This window comes from Ipomoea triloba, chromosome 13 (assembly GCF_003576645.1).
Source record: "Ipomoea triloba cultivar NCNSP0323 chromosome 13, ASM357664v1".
Taxonomy (NCBI): Eukaryota; Viridiplantae; Streptophyta; class Magnoliopsida; order Solanales; family Convolvulaceae; genus Ipomoea; species Ipomoea triloba.
Genome location: NC_044928.1, coordinates 27,489,113 through 27,508,751, shown reverse-complemented (window position 1 = coordinate 27,508,751; position 19,639 = coordinate 27,489,113). Strand labels below are relative to the sequence as shown.

Genomic DNA, 19,639 nt, shown 5'->3' with positions numbered 1-19,639 from the left:
ACAAGGCGGGATTTACCTTATAATTCTTTGCTGGCTAAAGTCACAAGGCGGAATTTACCTAGTACACACTTTCAGATAGTGATTAACACAAAAAAAGTTAATAGTTCTATTGTAGTATTACTTCCATGTTGAAATGTTGAATGGCCCCTTTACATAAAGAGAATGTAAATTCAATACAGATGTGAGAAAATACACTCCATAATAAAGTGAAAGGGTAAACAAGAGTGTCATTCTGAAAATTACAATTCTTGAAGATGCACTAAAAGAATAGGCAGGTAGCAACACTGACATGAAGAAACTAAGTAAACTAGATGCTCCATTTGTTGCTCTTTCTTGACCAAGCAATCTCAACTCTCAAAAAACCGAAGTTCTACCATGAACTCTTGTTGATTTGGCGAATACCAAGCGACAGCCTTGGCAGACCCAAGAACTTGCAAGGAGTGTTCGAGTGCGAATATAGGATTCTTTACTCTAGGACGAAAGTCCTTGAAATCGATTGCTATTTCTGAATCAACTCTTAAGCTGAAAGGCCCGGCAATCTGCAGGTCATATCAAATCGAGGTCACTATAAGCAAGGGTAAATTTAGAACCCTACAAAGCTAGAACAGCCAAGCACTCAAGGATATATATCACATATCATATATTCCAAACTTTTAGTTCAATAGTAAAGTTTTTTAATGAAGTGGTAACGGGTATTCAGTATTCACTCAAAACCAGAGTTACCTGCTGCTGAAATGAAAGCATGACATTGGGACAAACTGCTTGGATTGCTTCTGTAATTGGTATTTGAGACTTGTAAAGATCACGTGCCACAGAAACTGCACCAGAAATAAAATTTGACCCAGATGGGATATCAAGGCGTGCATGTAACCGAGTTAAATCCAGAAAGAGCCTTTGGAAATTTCCATGCTGTGCAGTCAGGGAGAAGGATGCAAATAGATCCGCTGAAAGAGCAGCATTTGCTCTTTGGGCTCGAAGTGAAAAGTTTTTGAAAGCTGGTGGCGCGTCTTCACTTTGTGATCTAATTGAATTCTCTCCTAGATATGCAGATACAACAGAGCCTAAAATGGTAGAGAGGAACACAAAAATATTAAACATAAACCAACAAAAAAAATGCCAATAAATTAAAGACTGTCACGAAATCCAGACATGATAGCAGTGGCAACACAATCAATTTCCTTCGGAAACTGCCTTTTGCTGATGAATGTATTTTTAATAGAAACTTGTAGCAGTTCTCACCGAGTATGCCTGAGGCAGAAATGTGAGGGCTGGACAAAAATATATCATACGGTTGCACCATTTTCAACAGAGGCGCTTCACTTCTCCAGAGATCAACACTTTTCTTCAAGGAAACCGCACCTTTGGCACATAAACCCGGAAGCAAAGAAGGGGGTATTTCTTTGGCAGGCTGCTGGCCTTGACACTGTTTAGGTGAACCCGTATTGTGGTTGGCTAATAGATGATAACTTATACCAGATTCAGAAGCAACTGACGCAAGATCAAAGGCAAGAGCAAATGGTACATCCCAATAATTTCCAAGCTGATCAGTGTACAGTCCAGGAAAAGCCGCCTCAACAGTAAGATCATGCTGTGGAAACTGCAACGATAAAATATCTATCTTCAGGTAGAATATTCGATGAAGTATTTGAAACGAGAAACCGAATGTTTTTCCAGAGTAAAGTTAGGTGCAAAAACAAATAAACTATTTTTCTGATTTCAGGGGCCATGCATTATTTATGATCAAGAGGACCAAGAATGAAAGACATACAAGAACCAGAAGAACATACCCTACGCTATAACCTCCTATCAATGGATAATCACAGAACAAAAATAGTGAAAACTGACAAAGTGATAGATATAGAGGATTAGAAATAAGGAGAATATCTAAATTAGCAAAACACGGTAGTTATAAAGAGCATACAAGCTTGCCTTGTGGTGAAAAACTGCTTTCTTCCGAGCAGTCTTAACATCACCATGCGCTTCTAAGCTAACAAGTAATATATCCTCTGGTGTTAACAAAAGCTCTGAACAAAGATTAAGGGCATAAAGCGATTTGTCAGAAAGGTGTCTCCTAACAGTTTGAAGCCACGAGGATTCTGATGGGTGTACAGGTCCTTTGTTTCTAATAGAAGAGATAAGTTTCTGCACATTTAGCTGACCAAGCAGTGTTGTAAACCTGCAAAAATTAGTTGGTTCCAAGATTAGTCAATATTCACTTAGCACATATTATAAAATGCCACAAGATTTAGGATGCATTTTATTCCTAATAAAAAGCATTCTATTCACTTTAGGATCCATTCTATTCCTATAGGATCCAAGACTATTACTTAGAATGGACTAGTGAATATTCACTTTAGGATCCATTCTATTCCTAATAAAATGCTACTTAGCACATATTATAAAATGCATTTGTGGGCAAACTATACTATAGAAAGAAGTATATCATCAGCTTATGATACAGAAGATCAATTACCAGCATTAAATAGCACATATTCACTTTAGGATTCATTCTATTCCTAGCATAATATTGTTATTTCCTATTTTTAGCTCTTCTGTAACCCGTAAGTAGCCCCATGCTTTGCATTGAAAGGGGAGTTGGAATTGAAATAAAATCCCTTTTACCAACAGACTCCACTTCTCCTCATTCACAATTGGGAAGAACAGAACAACTCCTTCAAACTTTGTCTCTCATAGGTCCATAACGAGGAGCATAACCCTAGATCATATCATTCTCCACATTAAATTACTGCATGATTAAGAAGCATGTGCAAACAAGCAATGCCTAATCCAAATTACCAAGGCCAACAAGTTGAACTTTAATTGCAAGAGGCAAAACAGCTATCTAGAAAGCAAGCAAGCAACGAGAAATTAAGATGAATTGCTCACCAATTTTCACCGATGTGAAGAGAAAGCGCCCGCTGCAGCAAGAAGCCGCGGCCGGCGACCAATGAAGGGACAAAGGGAGCGGCCATGAAGCGCTGGAAGAAATCGACTTGTCTGGGCATGGAGAGCCGAGGACTCCGAGAAGCTCCCAAGGGAAGCGGGTCTCCCGGAACCGGCCGTGCCTGACCGTCGAGGGTCACCGGCGTCGATAAATCCAAGTCCCAAAACCCTGCAGCGTCCATTGCCCATCTCAGCTTCCTCATCTTTTTCCTCTTCGAAGCTACCCACAATACTAATCTCTCTGGAAGTGACAGAGAGAGAGATTTAATTCGAATTCAGAGCTGCATTTGTTTCTTCCAAAAATTGTGAGAAATTTCATGCGCTCAGGCAGCGGACTGGACGAAGTTGGACTTCAAATGAAATGGCCAAAGCAAAAGCCTTCTCATAAAGCTGATATTCTTATTTTCGAAAGATTTTTTTTTTTTTTTTGGAATTTGAGTTATTTTTCAAATAAAATTGGACCCATATATTTATATTTTTAATTACTAATATTATTGTCATAAATACTTTTCTGGAATAAAAAATATTAAAAGAAAATAAAAATTATATTTTTAATCACTAAGTGATAATATAATAAGATATTCCAATTACACGTTATATAGTAATATAGTATTTGTTATTATCACACTATAAAAATGTGTTGCCATGACTTTCATAAAACAACGTCATGTTCTGCTCACTTAACCACTTATTTCTGGGTATATTTGTTACTAATTTGCTTTGTATAGTTGTGAGTGAAGTGACATTTTCTATTCCTTGCTTGACAATTCATAAAAAAATTACAAGTAATATGGAACCTATATACAATAGGTAGCATGAAGATTCATGGGGACTTGGGTAGGTAGTCATATCGAAACCTGTTTCCTTATTGGTGGCGTCGAAAAACCTAAGCTTGTTCAATCCACTTTGTGTACACCAAGTGTTTGCCCGCGCCCCACAGTATGGGTGGCGTTCAAGCTTCTATTTCAGTAAGAGTGTCCAATTTCATACTTGTTTGGTCCACTCTGAGTTCACCTGATTGTCAAGCTCTTGCCTCTTTGGTCGTGTGTAACAAGTTAGACATGATTAATATCTCCAACTTGAGGGGGTGTTATAGAATGTACAAGTAATATGGAGCCTATAAATATTAAACAAGATATTTATAGGGATTTGAGGAGATAGTCATATAAAAAATTATTTTCTTATTAGAAGTCTTATAGAACTATATATTATTCTCTTTATTTAAAAAAAATCTTTTTTTTTAAATATACAACAAATTCAAAAAATCTCTATTTACTTTCGTAACAAATAAAAATGTCATTTTATTGATGGAAAGAAGTTAACTAGTTATGTCAACATACCTTGATACTTTTAAAACAAGTTTTATTTTTATTTTTTGGCACTTACAATTTAAAATTTTCATGAGAATTATATATAATCTCATTGGTATGAGCATGAACAATTATTAATAAAGTACAAATAATACAGAGTATAAATTAATTTATTTTTTGTGATATTTTACCAACTAAGGTAAGAAGATAAATTTTACTTGGCATAGTAATGACGATTTTTCTAGTAAAGTTATTTATGGATAAGTTTAAGCGGTGCAAAAGGAGTACATAGTAGACGATTTTAACCACAGTATAGAAATACTGAACAAAGACGAGTACGGAAATGTTTAGAATACAATAGGGGTATAAAAGTAAAAACACGTAAAGAGGACTCAGGACCAGAGTGGGTCGTCACGCATTCAAAATTCGGGAAGGTGGTGGAAATCGCTGGGGGGAATCCACGCGCTTCTCCGAGATCGATAGACCGCAAGAATCATCAATCAATCAATTAAATTATACTCCGTATATATTCAAAACTACCAAAGGCGATTGTTTTCTTCAATCATTCTTCGTTTTCAAATTTCAATCAATTAGGTTAGATTACATTGCATTTTATTCGATTCACTATGGCACTGAATCCCCAGCTCTTCCCCAATGGAATGCCCGTTCCTTTCGTCAACGAATTGTTCGTCTTGGCCAGAGACGGCGTCGAATTCGAGGTCGATAAGATCCCTGGGTTAGTTTCTCGCTCCCTCAATCTCTTAAAAATCGTCGCTTTATTTGTAATTAATTGTTTTCGGTGGATTGCTTTGTTTTCGTGGTTTTTATGATTGGGATTTGCTTAATCGTCCAGCGCAAGCGGCCATGGCGGACGTGTGAAGGCAAAGGGAACTATCTACTTGTCAAATATCCGGATGGTCTTTGTTGCAGACAGGCCTATTGGTAACTTCCGTGCTTTTGACATGCCCTTGGTACGTAAATCTCCCTTGTGAATTGTGTATTGTCCAGCGTATAGTATATATATGAAGTAATATAAATGTGTAGTTTCGCTATCAGCATAACCTTGATAGTTTAGTTGAAACGGAATACATCATTCAATTTGTGTGTCTATTGGAATTGAAAGTTCAATTGGATTTTGTGGCTTTGTCCATCTCTTGTTATGCTTTTGAGTTTTGAGTGTTGCTCCCTAGAATATGACAGGTCAATTTGCTATGTATATATATATATATTTTGGTACATTAGGTTTCTCAGTTTATGCCAGATTAATCCTAAGCCCCCGTAACCCCTGCCCAAGAGTCTGGAGGAGGTAAATTGGGAGTCGCCTAAGCAGCCTCCTAGTCAGTTTTGTTGTTGACTCCATTTTGCTGTATATTGTTTAGGACTGATGTTGCAGAGAAGAGAGAGATTTATTAAGAATTAGCTGATTGGAAAGATTAGAGCAAAATTCATTATTTTTTGGAAATTCCCATAGTTTTCCAACTCACTGATCCTGTAGCTCTTCAATTCATTAATTTATTGCAAATGGCTTGAATCTCTTGAGGTGCCTTGCCTGTTTAGGGACAGAAAAAGGTGTGGTGTTTTTAAACATACTCGACATAAGACATTAAGATGTATATGCGAGTGTCAGAATGGATTTTACTCAAATTGTCCTATATTCCAATCCAATGATGGCGAGTGTGCAATGCCATTGTCATTAGGTCTTCAAGATTATGATAGGAGGGCATAGATGGGTAGAAAAGGAGGATCATTCTCTCACCCAAACACAAATGCTTCCTTGTACATTCTTTTGCTATTTCTTGACCAGTCCTGTTGATTGATTTGTCATTTGTCACATACCGCCAATACTTCTGTAGCTTGGCTTATTTGCCACACCAGTTTAGACTTATATCAATTTGTCAAATTCTTTTATTGTTAAATACTAGTAGCCAGTTGGGTGCAGATGAAAACGGTCTTATTGTGCGAGCCATGATCTAATTCATAAACTAGTTTCTTATATAGGTTTTACTTCCTTGAAATTAGAATAGCTCTGTACAAGCATAACATTCTTGTATAGATAGACAGGACAGAAGGGCCTTAACTTTTTTCTTTTTTTTTTTTTAAGATAGGATCAAGAGTTCAAGACCAGAAAGTTTAAGAAGAGAAATCTCTGCAGTCATGAAATTATCGTTCAAATTTAGAATAGCGATGAAATTTGGCTTCTACTTTATGCTTGACTCTTAAAGTTCTTTTTCTTCTATATGCTTTATCGTGCATCTTGCTTCAAGGTTGACCCTATGTCTTGTGGTGCTGCCAATTTCCTGTAATTTGTGTCGTTTGTTAGGATGGAATGTTTTCTCATGAATCATGATGGGTTCCAATTTCCAAGCAAAAGACTTTTTCACCATTGTTCTGCCACTGGTTTTGTTTTCTTTATGTTAACTCTTAAAATGACTTCCTTTTGCAGCTATATGTTCATGCTGAAAAATTTAACCAACCAATATTCCACTGCAACAATATCTCTGGATCTGTGGACCCTGTAAGTATATGAAAGACAGTTTGCAGTCTGTAGACAGTTTCCTTTGTATTTGGTGACCTCACATCCATTCTGGCAAATCTCAGGTTGTGCCAGAGAATGAAAACAGGGCTTTGTATTCCACGCACTCGATCAAGATCCTTTTCAAGGAAGGCGGTTGTGGGACTTTTGTGCCCTTATTTTTCAACTTAATAAGTTCGGTGAGACAATACCATCAACAGACTGCTTCAATGGCCGAGCCACGAATGGATCCTCTGCAAGCCGCTCAAACTCCCGTAGATGAAATGATGAGACATGCGTAAGTGTTTCACCTTGAAATAATGCAATGTTCTTTATATATGACTTCAGGCCACGATATAAGCTGACTATTTTGCTTTTTTGTTTCTTAAACTTGACAGCTATGTCGATCCAAATGATCCCACGAGGATCTTCTTGCAGCAGCCCACTCCCGAGTCTCAACTGCGTCGACGCACCTACCAGGCTGACCACTCCACCTGAAATCTCCACTCATGTGGACATTTTACTATATGCTAGTGCAGATACACTTGTGATTCTAGTCAATAAATCAACTTGCAATTCTGTTGAGCACTCTTTATCTCAAATTGTAAGATGTTTATATGCAGTTTCAGTATGTGTGTTATACAGTCTTGAACAACATCAACATGTAAATGAACACAAAACACATCCTTGAATTGGTAAATATACCCTTTTATTCTTTACCTTTATTGCCCCTAGGCTGCTCAATTTAAGGTAGACTGTGGGCAATGACATATTAAGTCATGGTAGCCACAGTGTAAGAGTTACCCAATGTGGTGGGTTCTTTGTCAGCACTAAAAACTAGTCCTCATACTTAATGAGCTGCTGAGTTAACTGTGATTTACTAGTCCAACGATTGATTCTCCACTATCGTTGGACTGCAGTGTGAAGCCCTAGAAGGCAAAGAAATTTTGCCTTTATTATGGGCAAATATACCCTTCTATTTACACAATCATATACACACCTTTAACAATGGTGGTGCTTAAAACTCTATTGTTGAACCTAGTTCATTCTATTTTTCAACCATTTATTTTAGACCATCCTAACAAGTATACCTAATGTTTGTACCCGGCCTGATGGTACTCGGTGCAACTAGACATGTTGATCGTCACCAGGCTACTCGGGTGAGTCCCCTTCTGAGCCACAACTGGTACACTGTCATATAGAAAGAATCATAATTCTTGGGAGTCATATGCCATGCAAAATGCTTCCGGACTATGCCAACATTCTTGTACAAGTTGAGGTATGTTTGCTCAGGAATTGAGAGCAGTATCTTCTTCAACATGGGAATGTCTCCTTCATTGAGAATCACTGAGAACTTTGTCCAGTCCAATACGTTGGCGAAAGGGAGATCGTAGTGATTCGAGATCAGAACCGGGATGCACCCATAGTGTATAGCATCACTCACCCTCGCGGTGTTCACCTCGTACCCCTTAACGTGCAGGCAATATTTGCTTCTCCGGAACCCTTCTGCGTATGGAAACGAAGAACTCCCGGGGAATATGTCGAATGCAGAGTCGTTCTTCCACAGGTCGATCAGCCATTGCCTCGTGTGCGAGTTCTGTGCTCGCCCGGCATAGAATGCTAGCCTGTATCTGCAAAAACATAAAGAGCACCGGAGCGTGAAGTGCCGCTGCTATAATACAAAACATAAACATGTAGTCCAACTATAGTTTAAAGAATCAGTCACTCTTGTTGGCATATGTACTGTTCAAATGTTGGGTAGAGTATGCAACTAACACCAACGGCTCCCTTGTCTTTAGTAGCTAAAACACTGTTATAAAGAGAGAGATTTGGAAAGAAACATGTCATGGGAAAACAGACAAAATATGGTGAAAGTAGTTATTGTTGTCAAGCCGCAACTACTTTTTGTACTGGGGGATCTTTAGCATTTTATATCTTACTGTTGCTATAGTCTGCATATCTGATATTGATGGAAGTGACAAAATTTTCAAATTTTCATTTTGTTATAACCCAGATTTTTCTACTTTGTTGGACTATATTATAGTTCCATGAACTTGTCTCAAATCCATGAGAATGCAAATTGAGCCAATTTAATTTATAGACTCAATACTAAATTATACCCAATCAAAATCTCATTATTCGTGACAAGAATCGAATCTCACCCTGCCAGTGAAATCATTATTCGTGACAAGAATCGAATCTCACCCTGCCAGTGAAAATCTTAAGTAAAGCTTTTCACCCATTGAATCAATACCCTAGTTCTAACTAAGGAAAGAAGTGCAAGAACACAAACAAAACCCATTTAACTAGAATAATTTCAACACGATCATCTACAACTAAACCTTAAAAGTTGTGAAAGTAACCCTAACCAAGTTCGTAAGACTATTGACTTAATAACCATGAGATTACAAATTCAACTCTTAGTATAACCTGATTTACCATAAGGAGGGATTTACTTAGATGGTGATGGTACCATAGTACTAGTACAACCCAAAAGTATGAATATAATGGTCGTTCCCGACATAGACCAATCATAAACCCGAATTTGTCTACCTAAATGCAATAACCAAGATAGCTGGAGACTGCCCTTAGGGACCAATCCCGACCAGTTCAAGTCGGGATGATCATCCCGAGCAGCACAAGTGGGCACCGAGGCGCTGTTCCCGAACTTGCCCACGGCATGCACAACACATGTCAGTCATGCTGAGTGTTCGTCTGTCCGACATGTGTTCCTTTTCCTTCCCTATAAATACTGACATTATCACCTACGACATTATCCACATATATGCTCGGGACTCTATGAGTTACCCCGAGCTCGTTACTTAAACTCACTAAAAGATAGGAAAGTTACCTTTTCAAAAAAAAAAAAAAAAGAGATAGGAAAGTTATACCTAGCATTAGGAGGATTCAAGGTTTGTTCTTGCTGGCGAGGCCAAACCTGCGACAACCCGACATCCTTGTGGGAGATGTACATCCGCTGAAAGTAGCTGGAGGAGCAAGTGACTTGGATGGCATTGTGATGCAAGACACGATGCTTAGACGCCGCGGTTCGCCCAATCGAGTGGCAGTAGGCGTAGAAGTGATCAGCGCCGCCGGAAGCATTCCAGAATTCGAACTCCGAGCTGATTCTGGCGGCGTATCCGGCGACGAAATCGGAAATGGCGGCGGCGGAGTGCAGGTCACGGTGGTTGCGCATTGCGTTGATGGAAAACGGCATGAAGAAGAAATGCGCATCCTCCGGCCGCCGCGTCTGGACCGAGCTCCGGAGAAGCGCCGCCTTGAACATGTGCTCGCTGAAGTAATTCCCCTGCTTTGAAGGGTCAGGGTGGGGGAGAAAAACGGTGGCTAAGGGCGAAGATTTGTTCAAATACACGTCTGGGTACACGAAAATCCTTAGGGTTTTGATCATTTCTTCGTAATCGGCCGCGAAAAGCTCCCAATTGTGATACGGCCCCAATACATCTTCTGATTGAATCTCCACGGGTTTCGTCGGGCTAGAAACAGAGAAATTATCAGCACGGTGGCGCTCCGGCGAGCCCCCGAGCTCTGGCGCCTGGAATTTGCGGCCGGTTTCTGAAAATTCGAGGACGGAGATGGTTTTCGGCCAGATACCCACCCGGAAAACTCCGACCACCAAAAACAGAGACAATGGTAACAAAAGCACGCGCCACCGGAGCCTACAAAGGCATTGACGCGCCATCTTCTTCTACTTCACAAGGCGCCACTGCAACAGAGAACATAGATACGCTCCCTATGGCCCTATGTATACTCGAGGTCGTTGAAAACTGTGTTATAAATCCGTCAGGTGGCCATGGTAGTTGTTGTGTCATTAAATTGTCTTTCAAAAAAGTCTATACACATGCACTCCTCACAAATTTTGATTTATAATTGGGTGACATTCCACCCCATAACACATAACCATTTTACATAATACACGAAATTTATATTCATAATACACAAAATATATATTTATTATATCGTAGGTGTATTATGAATATGAATTCTGTATATTATAAAACTTAAATTTTGTATTTTATGGAATCAAATTATGTGTATTAAGTTAGGGTCTATAGTGCACTATACACTCTGGTTCACGATATAACAATTGGGAAAGTCATTCATCTTATGCATGCCTTATATATAATTAATGGCCGACATGTGTCATTTAGTGTACGTCAACACCACCAGCTTGGAAACTCATTCCTCTTATGCTATGCATGCCTTACATATATTAATGGTGGACGTGTGTCATTTAGTACGTGTCAACACCTTGAGCCCCTACTATCATCCCACAAAACGCACAAGAAGTTAACTTTTCTGTATAGAGATGACAATTTCAATCTGTTTACGGGATATATACTTCGTATAAATTGAATTTTTAAATAATAAAGAGTGGTGAGTTATGGTCGCGATGGGTCAAATTAAATTTGAATTTTAAGTACAAAATTCATCTAGAACTTCACTTAACTTACTATGTATGTGTGTATATATATATGTGAGGGTTTATGTGAGAACATTTCTCATATAAAAAGTGTCGACATATCTATACCAAGGTGAGAGTTAATTTCGCTTTTAAACATTTTTAGTGTTAATATTTGATTATCAGCTTCATAACATTATTTATCTTTCAATTTTTAAGAATTTGAATTAAGTAGAGAAACAAAAATGGCAACTGCAACTTGGTCAATAGATTATTATTTAAGGAAAAAGTTTGCGATATCGTATGTTACAATAATGTCATAGTTATAATTATTTCATTTAGTATACTGAATTAAAAAGTTAATTAAAATTTAGTTTAGGTATTAATAAAGGAATTTTACTTATAATGGATTAAAGAGATTATTACAAATTTTCATATATATAGTATGTATCACTGTACTATTTGTCCTTTTCTATCATGGTCCTCATGTTTCTATTTTGACAATTCAATTATTTTTGAACCCAATTTGTCAATTATGGATTTATGATTATGCTAAATTTCAAAACTCAAACCTATAAGGTTTGAAAAAAAAATTGAAATTATATATTACGATTAGTCCGTAGGACACTTTAGCTAATCTATTATTTTCTTAAGAAATTGAGGGCGATATCTAAATCTAGTTAATTTTTGAACGTTCCTACACCAATCATTTCATTTTTAGGTGACGAAAAAAATCAATCGTCATTATCGGAAGATAGGTACTGACTACTGAGTAAATTCTATTATTGTATAATAGTTCACATATCACATAAGAGAGGTAAAAATCAATCTCTTTTTGGTCATTGGTAAGATTCGAATCAAACATCATGCGATTGTTAGCAAACAAAACTTATGAACTTATTTTGAATTAGTTGATCAGTTGAGCTATACCGCAAACACGAATTAATTATATAACATTACTACCTAGACTTTTTTGTATTTAAATATTTTATTATTATGTGAACTTTTGTATGGCAATACTTATTTGATTAATTCAAAATATAACTGATCATTTCATAATTAGTCAATGAAAAAACATTTTTAATATTATAGTATAGGTTTATAATATCCGAATTATGGTATATTTTAATGTAATTAAATACCAAATAACAAAGAAAAGTAATGGTATTATAGTTTGTTGCAAAATTCTAAGAATTTGAATTCAACATTTGTAATGTCAATAATTAATTTTAAAAATATCATAGTCGGGGACCAAACTTAATATTTTTTTTTCCAAAAAATAAATATTAGGTGTGTTAGCTTTAAAAGAAAAAGATACGGAGTAACCTTTTTTTAAAAAATATTATTATTATTTATTAATCCGTAGTCCGTACAAATGAAAAAATTTGAACAAAAATTAATCTAAAAATGTATGATTAGGTGGCCGTGGCATGTTCACCAACTATGTTTAACACGAGCGAGCCATAATATTGAAGAGCCAAACGGCCCCTAAGACCAATAGGAAATGGAAAATTTCCGAAACAAACAGAAAGCCCACCTAACCGTCAGCTTGTAAAGTCAGAGCTCTGAATCCACGTTTACCGCACTCCGATTCTCGGTCTGGTTTCAGAGCAGAGAAATCCGATCAGAAAATTCAGTGACACAATGATCTCACGCTGCTCGAGCTGGAAGCTGCCGGCGGCGGAGGCGGGCGGGCCGCCGTTGTGTCTGCTGGCGAGGCAGGGAGGAGTGAGTTTCAGTAGGATTGCTACGAGGAGCTGCCCTGGCCCTGGCTCTGCTCCTAGCAGAGCATTGAAGTTGCGTGTGGCGGCGGTGGACCGCAGCAGTAACGGCGGCGCTGGTGAGAGCGGCGCCAGTAAGAAGGCTGCTGCGTCCTCATCGTCGGTTCCTAATTCGAATTACATGGTGCCGCTGGACAAGGCGTCTTCCTGCATTACTCGTCCCCTGGCCGAGATCCTCCGCGACCTCAACAAGAGGATCCCCGATAACATCATCAAGGATCACGACAGTGATGATCCTCATGCCATATTCATCCCCTGGTATGGATTAATTTAATCCTGTTTGACTTTGCTGCTGCCGTCCGCGTGTGATCTGATTCTGTTTTTATTTTTAATTTTTTAATCGAAGTCTCTAACTATGACCTTTCGTTTAATTTGTTGTTTTTCTTGTTCTTATGCAGGTATCACGCCAATCGCATGTTGAGCTTCTACGCTCCAGGTGCTCACTATGCATCCTGCTTATCTGCCCTAATATTCTCTTTCTCTATTAGCAGATCTATAGTGGAATTTCGTTCATTTATTACTCGGATTATCTCTGTTATTTAACGTCTAAACTTTACCAGCAATTTAATAGTTTGCTAATATGATATTCTGAAAATCAGAAGTATTGAAAGGTTATTTTAGGTATTGAATATGCCAAAATTCCTGGAGCATGATAATATTTTTAAGAACTCCCTGAAAAATAAAAATGATATGCTTATCTCTTTGTTTTATTTAAAGAGGTATCTAAAGTAACGTTGTTTTGTCCCTCAATAGATAACTCTTCAACTAAAATATGAAGATATATTCTTTTTGAATTTATGGAAACTATTAAAATCATTATCAACTTTTCAAGAACAAAACTAAAAGATCATTAGCATACTAAAGACAAGTAGCAAAATTATAACAACAACAACAACAACAATAATAATAATAAATACCAGTGTTAAAAGCATAAATCCCACATTGTCTAAATATGAAACACAATCAGCTCTTGGTTTACTTCATGAATTGGCAAATGGCTTGTGTTGGAAGCTCAAAGCTTCTTTAGCATGGTGTCAAACTACACCCTTGATCCCTAATATAATCACTCATGGGTATTGCCGTATTGGGTAACACCAGACTTGTTTAATGTTTTGACCTGGGCCACTTTTGAGGTTCAATTCTAAATTCATGTGACCATGGCTTACTGTATCTTATTTTGTCCATGATATTTTTGCTGCATTAGTCGAAGATTAAAGAATTGAAAAAAAAAACCTAAAATATTTCCATTTTTAATTGTTAGCACCATGTCTTGAATAATTGAGAACTCTTTCTATACACTCTCTGGTGTCCGTTTTCTTTTTAATGTTAACTTCAGAGTGAACTCCAGTGAAGTTGACAGAAAAAAAATGCACTGTCATAGCCAGTAACTTAAACACACAGAACAAAATGTTATTGAGAAAGTAAAAATACTATTGTAGATCTAGTATCTACTTGGAATTTTGTAATTTTGTAATTTTGTTTCATTCATTGATTGGAAAAATAGTTCTCTTGGCCACAGGTTAGTTCTGAACTTTATCATAAGTATTTTTAACCAATATATTGATGTCTGCTCCTTGAAAATGATTTTTACTAGGCCATGAGATTGTGCATAAGAGTGTAGTTTATTGGTTCATCCCCACTCAGACCCTAACCCTATCCCAAATGTTTTCTCTTATGCTACTGCTTCTTGGGATTTGTCACCTTTGTAGTTCTGTATTGGTCACTGCATCTCTTTCTTCTATAATATTTTGCCTCTTTCAGGCTTCAACATCATTTCTTTGGAAAATTGATTTCTTTGTTCTGTAACTTTTGATTGTCTGCCAGTTTGATAGAAAGCAAAATGAAAACATGGGCCAATTGATCATGTATATAAAGCTGGTGTGTGGATATTTCTTTTATAATCTTTTGTAGTTTTTTTTATAGCCAATGGCTTTTTGTGTACATCGTTTTGCAGGTTGGTGTGGAGAAATAAGGAATGTTATTTTCTCTGAGAATGGAACTGTGACTGTTGTTTACCGTGTCACTATACTAGGATCGGATGGAGAGGTATGCCATTTCTTCCAATGATATATGCTGCTTGAGCCTGGGAAGCCATTGTAGTCTTTTTCAGTCAAAATATAGGCCACTTTACTTTAATATTTTCGGATTCAATTTTTGCAACTTTCTTCATTGAAAAATCTAATTATGAAATGGACCTAGCTTAAAAACACATTCCATTGCCCTTTAAATTCTTTTCTTTTATTCTATTCCATTTCTGGATATAAGGATTTTCCATCAAAAACATATTCCATTCATGCAAGTTAGTTGTGGGACTAAAAGTGCAAAAAATTCCCTCTTCTGGGAACTCTGTAACTTACCATTGCCCTTTAAACTGTTTTCTTCTATTCTATTCCATTTCTGGATATAAGGATTTTCCATCAATTACACTGTACTCTCTATTGGTTTTCTAACTTTGCATGCTTGTCCTCCCCACCCTTTACCTATGAAGCAACCTGTTAACCTTCATGCGGTTTTCATCATACTTAGGTCGTACATCTTCAGTAGTGAATAGCAATAAATTTTTATTTATCATCTGTACAAAGTCTAGATAATTTAGCAAAAAGGTTGTAGTCATTGTGACACTTTGAAAACCATTGAAGGGTTTATTTGCATACTTTTAAGCCACAAAACTCAGAAAACCCGAAGGAAAGGATATACTTTGCATTCCACTTGAAAACTCTATAATTTGTACTGGGTAACCACAATTCAAATTTCCAATAAGTTCAGACTTTTGCTGGTTTTCTTCTCCATATCTACTCTGTGTTTGACTGTTTGTATAGCCATACTAATATTATGCATCATTGTAGTTTAATTCTTCTGACCATCTTATAGATCCAAATTATGATACTCAATATGTAACTAATCATGGCAATTAAATTATGAAGGCATACCGTGAATCAACCGGGACAGTATCATCAGACGATGAGCACATCAAGGATCCGGTCGCTGAAGCTGAGGAGATTGCTTTTTGCCGAGCATGTGCTAGGTTTGGACTTGGCTTATATCTTTATCATGACGAGTAGCTGCTACAGAAATGACAATTTTGATAAGATGAATGAAGCAGTATGTTTTATCTGCGTTCATAAGATATTTTAGTCTGGTATAAATAACCTTAAAAGCCGTCTGTATCACCACATTATACTACATATTCCACTATGACTTTTCATGTGTTCTTGCTACTGGTTTATGTGCTGGAATTCTACCAGTTTTGCTAATTCTCACTTCCCATCATTTTCCCCTTATTGTTTTTTGGCTTTGCTAGTTTCTATTCATTTTACCATTGATATACTAGGGAAATTTTATAATCTCATGGGACACGGAACTCATATTATATCACATGAATTAAAAAGTATACTACAATACCTCCAGAGGGTGGGTGTTGCATTTATACATATTGTGTAGTTTAGTTGTGCTAACTGCTAATTGTGCATTTTGTATAGTGTAAAACTCAAAATTGGATGCTTGATTACAATGTGTGGTGTTAATGGTATTCGTTAGTATTTAAATAGCATACATAAATGTTTTGGTACAGAAATTATCAGTACATTGAGACAATAAATTATTTTACTTGAAGATGTGCGCGGTTACGAATTGTCTATAATTTAAATTAAAAGAAATCAATAAATATTTTTTACAAAGAGTCAAATTAGAATTATATAATTACTAATTTGGCTGGAATTGTTTCTATATTTTTCATTTTTAATAAAATTGACTTTATTACATTGTAGTATGTGTCTATTTATACTTTTTTCAATTTGTTGAAACACAATCATATGAGAGAGTAACTACATGCCATAGCTTTGGTTGCATTAATTAGTGGTGGAACAATTTCATTTCTTAACTTTTTTCCTTTTGTTGAATTTTCAACCTCAAGGGTCCTCTACGTTCCGACTTGATAAAATATTTGAGAGGATATAAATTACAGTAACTCAGCTGAATACATAGAGTAAATCTTTAGTTACTTAGCAAAAGGAATTTTTACACATTTCATTTCTAACTTGACCAGGCGAGTCAAATCTGGTAGTAAACACTAAACAGCATCAATTGCTAAACACAAAACCCCAAAGCAAAACTGCAAAACCCTAACGACGGCGAGAGGCGCTATTTCACCGCAGAATATGTGTAGTAAGAGTGTATCACCGTCATCGGCTCCGGCGCCAATGTTGAGGGTTGCAGAGATAGAAGGGAAGGGCAGGTCACTTGTCGCCTCGGCGGCGTTAAGAGCCGGGGAGATCGTCCTCAGAGACTCCCCTCTTCTTCTCTACTCTGCCTTCCCTTTCTTCCCTACCTCAGAGCCACATCTTCAGCCCCACAACGTTTACTGCTCCAATTGCTTCAGATTGATCATCTCTCAGCCTCCGCCGTCGTCTTGCCCGGCTTGCTCCGACGCCTTCTGCACCTCCGGCTGCCGATCTGTCGCCTTATCGTCTTCCCACTCCCCTTGGATCTGCCAGGCCCTGCGTCGCCTCCGGGACGCCTCTTATTCTCCCCTCGTTGCTCAAACCCTAGACCGCCAAGTCATGGCTCGTTTTCTCGTCGCCGCCTACAATCTCGCCGCCCTATCTCCTCCTGATTTTCGCATTCTCTTGTCTCTTCAAGGAGATCCGTCGGCCGTTTCCGGCGACGATGCGGCTTTCCTGCATTCTCTCGTTTCTTCTCTCTCCCCGCCTACTGCTCCGGAGTTTGGATTGTCTGTTGACTTAACCGCCTCTCTTCTAGCTAAAGACAAGCTCAACGGATTTGGCTTAATGGAGCCTTTCCATCCTGACAAGGATAGATCTGTGAGGGCGTACGGTATCTACCCTAGAGCCTCATTTTTCAACCACGATTGCCTTCCTAATGCCTGCAGGTTCGATTACGTTGATGCCGATGCAAATTCCCGCACCAACACTGATTTCATAGTTAGGCTCCTCCATGATGTTCCAGAGGGCCGGGAAATCTGCTTGAGTTACTTCCCTGTTAACCTAAAGTATTCCGAGAGGCAGCAGAGGTTGAAGGAGGACTATGGTTTTGCCTGTGATTGTGACCGGTGCAAGGTGGAGGCGAATTGGGATGACGATGAAGGAGAGCAGGAAGGAGAGATGTCGGGGAGTGACAGTGCAATGAGTGGAGGCGAGGAGGAAGCTATGGAGGAGGATGGAGACGAAGAAATGGAGGCCGATAACGGGGAGTTTCCTCATGCCTATTTTTTCCTTAGATTCATGTGTAGTAGAGATAATTGCTGGGGCACATTGGCTCCCCTGCCCCCTTCTAATGCATCTCCATCTACATTAATGGAGTGCAATGTTTGTGGTAATGTGAATAGCGTTGAAGAGCCCATGGATGATGGCTCTGGGAACCAATGAAACCTGCTAGTAATTCATTCTCCTTTGTTTGCCTTCATCTCTTGATGGCAACATGAATTTTTGACTTCAGTGTCCTGTGCATCTGATTAAAGTTTTGAACTTTTGCTGTTTTATTGTGTGCCAAAGGTAAAAAAATCTGATAAGATGCATTTGTGTATTGTTGTGAGTTCACTTTCATCAATTTAGTTTGCTTTTGTGGATTATCCTCAAAATGATGATGATAGTAAGTGTTTTGGGAACTAGGTGACCTCCTATGCTGACTTCAAACTGTAAGTTTTTGTGCCAATCCCATAGAGTGCTGGCCTATTGGTCTTCTTGGTTTGAATTGGTCAGCTATGGACAACTTAAGCAGGTTTACCTTCTTGTGGTCTTTCGATTAAGGTCACAAGGTAGAGTTTAAATATCAAGTAGTGGTTGCAGGTTTTTATTGTCGTTATATAAAAAAAAGTGTATGTTCTTGAATCTTGATTAGATGTGCCTGACTCATTGAAATGGCTCGTAATAAACAATATGAGAATGATCTTTGAAGGGTTTATGTGTGGTTTGAAACAAGAAATAATTAGCTGTGCAACTTTTTTAAACACCTTGTATGATTCTGAGACGAAACCTGTTAAATGATGTTGGGCATACAAAAATTGACATTGCCTGTGGTTTCAATTATGCAGTAAAAGGGGTTCTTGAAGTCCAAGCTAATGTTTAATAGAGTTAGATGATATTGAAACACCAAGGACCATTTTGGCAACATGGAGAATGGGTTTACTTGTCATTTTTTCAATTTGAAAAAGTGAAAAAAATAAAAAAACAGAAGAAATGCTCATTTTTCTAAAATTTGGTGAACTAGTTAGAGGTGGCTCTAATAGTCTAATATGTAGAAATGGTTGGGCTACATCTCTTTTTGCCAGTCTTCAACTTTCACTTCTATTTTCATCCCTGCTCATTATCTTCAGCCTTTTCCAATGAAGTAAAAGGCCGTAATTGAGAGTCTAATATGTAGAAAAGCTCATTATCTTCAGCCTTTTCCAATGAAGTAAAAGGCCGTAATTGAGAGTGTAATATGTAGAAATGGTTGGGCTATATCTCTTTTTGCCAGTCTTCAACTTATTGAGAGTCTAATATGTAGAAATGGTTGGGCTACATCTCTTTCTGCCAGTCTTCAACATGTTGGTAAAAGCTACGAGTTTCACTTAGAAACGGCATTGGAAGACAATTGTGGAGAGTGGGATTTGAACCCACGCCCTTTCGGACCAGAACCTTAATCTGGCGCCTTAGACCAACTCGGCCATCTCCAC

At 37.8% G+C, this 19,639-nt stretch overlaps 5 protein-coding genes and 1 non-coding gene across 6 annotated transcripts; 3 read left to right on the top strand and 3 right to left on the bottom strand.

The window, feature by feature from the left end:
* Positions 1 to 82: 82 nt before the first annotated feature.
* On the bottom strand, positions 83 to 3,299 carry LOC116000986 (protein TRIGALACTOSYLDIACYLGLYCEROL 4, chloroplastic). Its single transcript, XM_031240870.1, has 5 exons — positions 2,887 to 3,299; positions 1,930 to 2,176; positions 1,240 to 1,597; positions 724 to 1,061; positions 83 to 539 (listed from the first exon to the last, which is right to left on the bottom strand). The coding sequence occupies exons 1-5, from the start codon at positions 3,144 to 3,146 to the stop codon at positions 348 to 350; spliced, it is 1,395 nt and encodes a 464-aa protein (XP_031096730.1). The 5' UTR covers positions 3,147 to 3,299; the 3' UTR covers positions 83 to 347.
* A 1,346-nt stretch (positions 3,300 to 4,645) lies between these two features.
* LOC116002457 (UPF0664 stress-induced protein C29B12.11c) lies at positions 4,646 to 7,484 on the top strand. Its single transcript, XM_031242601.1, has 5 exons — positions 4,646 to 4,989; positions 5,107 to 5,224; positions 6,697 to 6,768; positions 6,852 to 7,063; positions 7,164 to 7,484. Exons 1-5 carry the CDS (start codon positions 4,880 to 4,882, stop codon positions 7,261 to 7,263), a joined length of 612 nt encoding a protein of 203 aa, XP_031098461.1. The 5' UTR covers positions 4,646 to 4,879; the 3' UTR covers positions 7,264 to 7,484.
* Positions 7,485 to 7,700: 216 nt separating this feature from the next.
* Positions 7,701 to 10,554, bottom strand: LOC116002456 (probable glycosyltransferase At5g03795). Its single transcript, XM_031242600.1, has 2 exons — positions 9,657 to 10,554; positions 7,701 to 8,396 (listed from the first exon to the last, which is right to left on the bottom strand). Exons 1-2 carry the CDS (start codon positions 10,463 to 10,465, stop codon positions 7,910 to 7,912), a joined length of 1,296 nt encoding a protein of 431 aa, XP_031098460.1. The 5' UTR covers positions 10,466 to 10,554; the 3' UTR covers positions 7,701 to 7,909.
* A 2,123-nt stretch (positions 10,555 to 12,677) lies between these two features.
* On the top strand, positions 12,678 to 16,247 carry LOC116003147 (DNA repair RAD52-like protein 2, chloroplastic). Its single transcript, XM_031243312.1, has 4 exons — positions 12,678 to 13,224; positions 13,365 to 13,402; positions 14,921 to 15,012; positions 15,891 to 16,247. Exons 1-4 carry the CDS (start codon positions 12,830 to 12,832, stop codon positions 16,026 to 16,028), a joined length of 663 nt encoding a protein of 220 aa, XP_031099172.1. The 5' UTR covers positions 12,678 to 12,829; the 3' UTR covers positions 16,029 to 16,247.
* Positions 16,248 to 17,043: 796 nt separating this feature from the next.
* On the top strand, positions 17,044 to 18,507 carry LOC116001571 (histone-lysine N-methyltransferase ASHR2). Its single transcript, XM_031241456.1, has one exon. The coding sequence runs from the start codon at positions 17,124 to 17,126 to the stop codon at positions 18,348 to 18,350; it is 1,227 nt and encodes a 408-aa protein (XP_031097316.1). The 5' UTR covers positions 17,044 to 17,123; the 3' UTR covers positions 18,351 to 18,507.
* A 1,051-nt stretch (positions 18,508 to 19,558) lies between these two features.
* On the bottom strand, positions 19,559 to 19,639 carry TRNAL-AAG. Its single transcript has one exon. It is a non-coding gene; the product is annotated as a tRNA-Leu (tRNA).